Source organism: Paramacrobiotus metropolitanus, unplaced genomic scaffold, assembly GCF_019649055.1.
Source record: "Paramacrobiotus metropolitanus isolate TYO unplaced genomic scaffold, Prichtersi_v1.0 Parri_scaffold0000089, whole genome shotgun sequence".
NCBI classification, from domain to species: domain Eukaryota; kingdom Metazoa; phylum Tardigrada; class Eutardigrada; order Parachela; family Macrobiotidae; genus Paramacrobiotus; species Paramacrobiotus metropolitanus.
In genome coordinates this window covers 490,863-498,932 of record NW_026570309.1, presented here as the reverse complement: position 1 = coordinate 498,932, position 8,070 = coordinate 490,863, and the positions used below count along the sequence as shown (strand labels likewise).

At 42.1% G+C, this 8,070-nt stretch overlaps 3 protein-coding genes across 5 annotated transcripts; 2 read left to right on the top strand and 1 right to left on the bottom strand.

Annotated features, from left to right (window-relative positions):
- Positions 1–489: 489 nt before the first annotated feature.
- Positions 490–1,709, bottom strand: LOC129596404 (alpha-2 adrenergic receptor-like). Its single transcript, XM_055493678.1, has 2 exons — positions 1,244–1,709; positions 490–807 (listed from the first exon to the last, which is right to left on the bottom strand). Exons 1-2 carry the CDS (start codon positions 1,707–1,709, stop codon positions 515–517), a joined length of 759 nt encoding a protein of 252 aa, XP_055349653.1. The 3' UTR covers positions 490–514.
- A 1,308-nt stretch (positions 1,710–3,017) lies between these two features.
- Positions 3,018–4,725, top strand: LOC129596439 (probable serine/threonine-protein kinase DDB_G0284251). The gene is made up of 3 exons (XM_055493717.1): positions 3,018–3,586; positions 3,701–4,308; positions 4,383–4,725. The coding sequence occupies exons 1-3, from the start codon at positions 3,241–3,243 to the stop codon at positions 4,557–4,559; spliced, it is 1,131 nt and encodes a 376-aa protein (XP_055349692.1). The 5' UTR covers positions 3,018–3,240; the 3' UTR covers positions 4,560–4,725.
- An 856-nt stretch (positions 4,726–5,581) lies between these two features.
- LOC129596423 (mitogen-activated protein kinase kinase kinase 4-like) lies at positions 5,582–7,835 on the top strand. Of its 3 annotated transcripts, none has more exons than XM_055493698.1 (3): positions 5,582–5,875; positions 6,146–6,589; positions 6,936–7,835. In XM_055493698.1, exons 2-3 carry the CDS (start codon positions 6,202–6,204, stop codon positions 7,532–7,534), a joined length of 987 nt encoding a protein of 328 aa, XP_055349673.1. In that variant the 5' UTR covers positions 5,582–5,875; positions 6,146–6,201; the 3' UTR covers positions 7,535–7,835. The 3 variants fall into 3 exon arrangements, with proteins under 3 accessions (XP_055349673.1, XP_055349671.1, XP_055349672.1); XM_055493696.1 differs by having other exon boundaries at positions 6,873–7,835; XM_055493697.1 differs by having other exon boundaries at positions 6,129–6,589; positions 6,873–7,835.
- The last annotated feature ends 235 nt before the right edge of the window (positions 7,836–8,070 follow it).

Below are 8,070 nucleotides of genomic sequence, written 5' to 3'. Positions count from 1 at the left end.
CAAAACCGTGTGGGGCACTGAAATAAAATATCTGCAGGTAAGGCAGTACATAGTACCTTGTACTACGGTAGCGTCCTGCTCATATGAATATTTCCAAGTTTTGTTTACCAATAAGAAATATAAACATACGGTAATTTTCCTATAAAGCTAAATGTTGTGAAACAATATCTGCAGGTAAGGCAGTACATAGTACTTTGTACTACGGTAGCGTCCTGCTCATATGAATATTTCCAAGTTTTGTTTACCAATAAGAAATATAAACATACGGTAATTTTCCTATAAAGCTAAATGTTGTGAAACAGATTTTTGATACAAAAGTCTTTTGGATTGTAACTGTGTGATGACGTCCATTTTTCCCAGTGGTGATTCAACAAATCCAGAAGCGAGCATATACGAAATACGGACCACAAAAAACAGTCATTCTACACGTAAGTACATGCTTATGTTACAGTTTATTCAGGTAAAATAAAAGAAAACAATATTCCCGAGTTTTCTAAACGCCACTATGACACAGTCAAACGGACGCAGGATAACATTTTTTTAAAGCAAGCCGATACTTTTCCATGGCGACAAAACACAATACCGGGTTGAGGACCGAATTTGCGTAGGTTATGCAAGTCTGCAAACCATAGTAAGTTTCGTCCCAGTATCCCGTATGATCGGCTAGAATCCAGAATGCCGATGTCGAGGACCAGCACAGCGTGACGGCAATCGACACGTAGACAAATACACGGTTGCTGCCGTTGCCGGTCCGACCGCGGCTACGTTTCCTGGAAGCTACTTGGAGCGGAGACACTTTATTTGCTCCTGTGACAGGGCCATGGGAACCCGTATTTGCTATTGTAAAACAACTCAGTTAATAAAAATGGGCTAATGTTTGTATTTATTCCGGTCTTACAACTATGCTGGACCGGCTGAAAAACCAAAAAAAGCATAGTTTATTTTATAATAGAAAAATATTAATCTGATTAAAATTTACGGCAAAAACTCAAAAAGAGATCGTCATACTCACCGGTGTTTTGAGATTTTTCCTCTACGCCAGCATTTTCTTTTTTTCGACTCCTTTTGTACAACATGCACGCGATAATCGGAAAGCAGACTAGATGTGTCAGCAGTGGAAAATCGTACGCAACCATCCGTGCAGCAATTACCGTGAGAAACTGATAACTGACATTAATAATGCACAATTTCTCTTCCGGTGAAATAAGCGTTCTTCCATGCACACAGATTGGTAGGTACAAACCGGCGACCAAACCCCAGGTCAGAAGAATAAAAAACAGGGCCATCTTCCATGTATGTTGCTGATTATACGAATGTGGCTGCAGAATGGCCCACATCCGATTGAGGGTCATCAGCATGTGCGCCTGCCGGATGCTGGCACCCGCTACCGTAGCGCCACCCTCCAGAAAACTGCACCAACCAAACCCATACGGCCAGTAGTTGTAGTATTGATTCGCGAACTGTACCGGAATGCCGCAAATGCCGTAAATAATCTCTGCCGCGGCGACATTCGCGATGTAGATGTTGAAACTAGTGCGCAAAGCGCGAGTGCGCACAAACAGGAACAACACAAGTCCGTTGCCTAAAAGACTTAATGCGCAAGCTATGACAGTGAACCATGTGGTAGCTAAAATGAACGGGTTAAGTTGTGGTGCCGGAATCCGTGAAGAATTGTCAAATCCTGATGTTGTATTATTAGGACAATTCATTCCGAACAAATAAATGCTGAGCAGCAGCAGAAATCAGGTTTTCCAGGTCTGCCTGAGACTTCAAAAATTTAAAGCATCACAAAACTGATGCCGGAAAGGTATGTTGTAGTATGTACACATCAACGGGAGATACACTACTGGCAGAATGCAATTCATCGGTCCACATAGGCCTTGACAATTCCAGAAATCCCAGCGGACACGTTGGGTAAACATTTGTTTGACACGAACAAGGTGGCCAACAAAATCGTGTATCATGGTAGTGCATACTGTAATTCATGACGTAACTACTAACCACGGTGGTAACGAACACTTCCGTTGTTGTTAGCAAACATCTTAGCGAGAGATAAGCGTACTGTCGTTCCCATTCCAGTACGTACTTCCCCATACTGCTGTCACAGAATTGTAGTTCCGTTACGTGCGTAATCCTTTTTTTCTGTCACAGATTCTAAACGGCTGTCAACGTCACTCGATCAAAAGCATAACCGGACTAACAGAAAACTAAAGCAACTGGACATTATGAAGCTGCAGCTCGTTTAAAACGCTCGATTGGGAAATGAGCCGTTCGGCCCAACGCCGAATTTAAAGCCGATTTTACGGGTGGCCATCCGATTTTCTCGGTCCGACTAATAATGATTGCCGTAACAGTATTGATTCGACAACCTTTAGTAATTCTAATTTCCCAGTACGCGTGAGTCGTTTTAGACTTGACCCCAGTGCCCTAAAATCTAAATTGTCTGCCATTTGTTATGAAACATCTGCATAACGTTAAGCATTAATCTGTAATGTTTTCGTACATTTGTACATGCTTATGGAAATAACAATAAGTAGGGAGCGTGCCTCTGTACCGTCAGCCGTGCCGCAGTTTCTGGTTTGCTGCTGTAATGCTCACTCTAATTACAGAGTGCACAATAAATACAATGTGTATTACAGCAGCACACCAGAAAGTACGTTATTATTACAACCATCTCATCTCCCTTGCTGTTCTGCTTATCATAAAGCATCTGCAACATCTACTGAGTAAATTTTCTCTTTGCAAACGAGCACATTACTAGATGGGGTTGGTCCGGATTAATTAGGTGCGCCACTGCGCACGGTCGCAGACATGTCTCATACACGCCAGACTGATGATTCAGAACTGTCACTGTGGAATGGTGTAAAAGGTTAGGCGCAAAACACGGACGGACGTTATGTTAGGTAGTACCGGAAGAGCACAAGGTCATTATCCTGCTACACGCAATGCCAACGATCCGAATGCGTCAGACAAACCGGGTGCAGAGTTAGCCGACATACTTAATCGGCGCATCTATTTGCCGCAAACCTCCGTTTGCAGTAGTTTTGTTTTCTGCAGCTAACTATTTATCTGCAGTACGGTCGAACACTTGTATGTATGTCGCACTATACTTTTGCCTTCAAAGCATCTTTTTGAACCTGCTTGCGTCATTCGGAAGCATAGACTTAATTAAAAACATTAACTATTCAGTTTCTGTGTTTTTCGTGTTTCACTTGTTGACGCTTTGGATACCGGTAAATCATGTCATCTACGGATCAGCTAATCGAGATCTTTGGTATCGAACAGTATCGACCACCTTTTTCTTACACTCTCGAGGAAAGAGTGGGCACCGGGGCGCTCTGCCGTGGAGTTTTTAAAGGCACAGCACAGGGAATTGATATGGATGAATTCGCGGTAAAATGTATAAAAGTTCCGAATGCGGACTACGCTAGGCGGGAGCTGAATGTTGGAAGAAAATTCAGGGAATTCCGGTCGATAATACAACTGAATCAAAATCCGCACAAAAACGTGCTAATGTACTACTATCTGGATTTGATTACTTACGACGGTGAACCAGAAATTCGCTTTTTGATGGAGTACTGCCCAGGTACGGTGTTTTCTCATAGTGCTGCATTAAAACTATCGTTCCAGCCTTTCCACGTTTATTTCCTCCTTGTCTTCGAATAATTTCGAACACCTAACCCCGTGTCACCTAAAACAGGGGAAACACTGGAAACCAGAAACCTTCGGCTAGAATCTCGCAATCAGCGCTACACACAAGCAGCAATTATTGAAGATTTTGCTGGCATCCTCAACGGTCTGGGCTACCTGCATGATAACAACATCGTTCATCGGGATTTAAGAGGCCAGAATATACTGTTCACTGCCAGTGGTACTCCTAAGATTGCCGACTTCGGTTTAGCTATTCAATTAATGGCCTCGAAAACCGGCACGAATGAAGTAGCCGGTGGAGCCGGAACGGCGAATTATCGCGCACCGGAAACCTTCCACGACCGATTTGGAGAAATAGGGCGCGCAAGTGATGTCTGGTCAGCAGGCTGTGTTCTGCTGGAGATGCTGTTGGGTCATCCGCCCCGCTACTACAGCCGCCGGGGCGGTACTAAAGAGCCACTAAGGTCCGAAATGGACATATCACGGGAACTGTTTAGTGAGCAACGGCCACACTATGACAAAACGTTCAATCGTAAACAATGTGGGGATGGCAAAGGCTTTCACTATGCTGCCGCAGAATTTCTGGACCACTGTTTCGCATTCAAGGCCGCCAATAGAGAGACCGTTCAAATGCTGCTAGAGCAACCCTTAATAAAGGTAAGCTGGGAACAACAGCTGCTACGAGCTGAATTTTATAAGACTCTGACAATATATTCGATTTTGAATCCTAGAGCAACTGGAAAATACCCGGAACACTGCGGAGTATGGAGCGAGCGTTCGATGTTGGCATCCAGAGGATCAACAGACAGTTCTTTGACGCAGTTCAGGACGATCCCGTTTCCGTTGTGGCGCTGGGAGCGCTTTTCGTTATAGTGGTCCTTGAAGCCTCCCATCTTTTAATATCATAAGAATAAGACTTGTTTTCTCAGTTCCAATGACCAAAAAGCGATTACAACAACAGCAAACGCTTATAAACAGAGCAGTAACGCAGTTATGGTTTTTTTTTCTTACGTCGTAACATGATTTGTTGTTCACGTTATCGTTTTTGTTATTTTTGCTTTCCTTTCGAGGGCAGTAATAAAAACGCATTTTTGGTGAAGACTTTATGGATTGCTCATCATAACCCGACATGGTGGTATACGATAAAGCGCATGTGCAGCAGGTTTGGCTTTAATTGGCTTTCAGTTACCCGTACTCGTCACGCAGCTTGATCGCGCACATAATTATTTAATTAATTGATAATAAATATTAATTATTTAATTAAATAATTATATTAATTAATTAATGGAACTAATAATAATCATTAATTATTATAGAACATAATTATTTCGCTTGTGTTATACTACGCGATACTAACTTTATTGTTAACTCTTGAGATAGCGCATTTGAATGATCGACTGGCAGAATAAAATAAACTTAAGATTCGCATTTGCAACTTCTGCAACTCAAAATTTAGTGTTATTCCGTTAAGTGTTAGTTCCTGCAATAACAGACTGATAGATGTTAATTTTTCTTTCGGAGACAGTGGTGTTATTATTCACCTGTGGTACAACGTATTATGCTACATTTAAAACATAATTTTTTATAACATTGAATATGACTTAAACATTGGGATTGTGAACAGCAGTTGTACAGCATACACTGTATCTCCAGCAACTTCAGGCAACTACGCCATTTCTGCCAAACCAGTCAAATGTTAACGTTCATGAATCAGGTTTTTGGGTAGGGAAGGGCCTTTTATGATGTTACTTGAAGGAAGGCTTGGCTCCCACGTTCCTTAGAAGGAATTAATCATATTCTGCTACCCTATATGTCTGTCTGACTACTGTAGTTGCACTTTACGAATGCTCGTACAATGTCATAGCCACCATGGGCAAAAATGTCTGATGAGCAACAAGAAAAATTTGCTAAAGCCAAAATGAGTCGTAACTAATTTTTCTACGTGAAATACTGAGTAGTGTTTCTCTCTATGTTCGTGTCGCTTTATTTATGCACATCCGGTAAAATTCTTCTAGCAGTATTTCGCCATATTACATCCGATACAATTCCGCTAAATTATTGTTTACGTTCGGTTGAATGTGATTTAGACGTCCCGTGATTACTAGCGTCATGTACGGGAAGTACATACTGCTACAGTAACGAAGAAATTGTGCTGCCCCGGTTTGGGTATGCTTAGACAAAACATATTTATTGGTCAAAATCAGCACCTGTGTACTGTTTAAAGGTAAGATCGCCGTTTTACGCCGGTTACCGCATGAACTGATAACCACGGCAGTCATTAGGTTTCTTTGGCAGCCAGCATTAGAGAGCATGCAGTTTTGCAGAGATAACTGTACATAAGATATTTATTTGCTTTTTAATTTTCACGAAGTTTGCAGCTGCATTTCATAAAATAATTATAATACAATTACCGTGTACTCTATATTTGGCCGATAAAATGATGCAGTTATTTAATACTGAGTACATAATACATATAGTATAATCGACCTTCCAGACGGAAACAGAATTCCTGTCAGTATTCCCCATGTCGTTACCTCTGGACCTTTACAAATGGAACCTTACGATGATACTTGCGAGAAACTTGTGGAATTCCTCGGAATCAATCAGCTGCGCCCTAGATTAACCATTAAAACCTACGAAAAAATTGGCGACGGGAGCATGTGTGAAGGTGTTTACAAAGGGCAAGCAAAAGACACCAGGCGGAAGTATGCCGTTAAGGTGTTTCGTATCAATCCTGACATTGTGACCTGTGCAAAAAATGGGCAAAATGCTCTACTCGATGATGCTGCTGGCAAATCTATTAAGGATGCTGTTAAAGAGTTTAAAGAAATCAGCAAGTTTCAACAAGAAAATTTGGTTAAATATTTCTACATCGACACGCAACTGGATGGAAGGCGACAGCAGTACCAGCTGCATATTGCAATGGAGCGCTGTTATGGTAAGTGGACTTGCGGGCCCTACGCAACTGCATATAAATAACAAGAGGTAGAAGTAATAAACTGGTTTTCTCAAACCAGTAGTCGGAATCAGCTGCATGTAGCTTTATTTTAAAAGGATAACTATCAGTTCATAACGGTGCGGCTAAACACCATTTTCAGCCGCAACGTTAGAGTCCTGTCAAGAGACGACAAAAGTACGTACAAGGACTAGTTAGCGTACAGTAACTTGATCGTTTGTTTTCATATGCATATAGTATGAGTACTGTGACTACTGTCCGTTAGGCAGCGCTCTTCTTGATGATATGCGCCAACATTACGGGCTCTACAGCACCGGTTACTCTTCAGCGGACTGCACTGCCTACTTGGAAAATGCTGTATCTGGTCTGCATTTTCTACATCAGCATAAAATTGTACACCGAGACCTCCGACCTGAAAACCTGTTATTTGCGGAAACGAACAGGAAAACTTTGAAAATTGCTGACTATAGTGCTGTGGTCAAACTGGACGGATCCCTGACGCAGTCGGGAGAAGTAACCACCACGGGCGGTCCCCCGTGGGCGTACCAGGCACCGGAGGTAGCAAACAAAAAATTCGGTAACCCTGGTCGAAGAAGTGACGTATGGAGTCTTGCTTGCGTACTAATCTTCATGCTCCAAGGAAAAGATCCATTTTTTCAGTACCGAAGCCGGCATGTCATTCTTGCTAAGTCGAGCGCAGATATTAGGAGGGCGCTGTTGGACGGTCATGCTCCGTATATTGATGGAGATTTTCAGCGCAAAAAGGTGCACGGCAATGAAGAAGCCTTTTTGCATTCGGCGAAAGATTTCTTGCGGTTATGTCTTATTGCGCGGAGTACCGAACGCGCAGACATGAATAAAATGAGCAAGCATATGCTGCTGAAATCGACGGCCCCTGCCGCAGCTAGAAGCTGCAATATCCTTTGATCTTTGCTTCGGTGACTTTTTCACTTATTTCCATGGTGCGCTTTTTTGCTCATATATCTTAGAGAAACGGAACGGAAAACTCGGCAAATTCTAAAATAATGTTCTTGTTTGATTTGTTTCTCCATTTTGTTTTCAAATGATACGCGTATCATTTCAAATGACCGTACGGTCATGCCGTTTTGAAAATTTTTCGTTGTAATCAGGTGGTTTTGTATCTGCAACTTTCCGTTACCACCATCCTAATTTGAGCTAAATTTGTTATACTTAATTTGCATTTGGGATATCCTATATATTAATAAAATAAGCCTTAGCGAATTCCATTTCTGTCTCCCTTTTTTGAGCGAGCCACTGAACCAAACTTTGCTGTCTATATGTCATTCAATAGCCGCGAGTTTCCAGATTTGCAGAAACCCGTCAGTTTTTTGAAAGCACGTAAAATTTCAGAGAAAATCTTAAAGAACCTAACATACAAAGTCTACGGGAAAAGTGGAGAACCCACCACTGCAAACCCACCCACGCCACCACTGTCACGAACA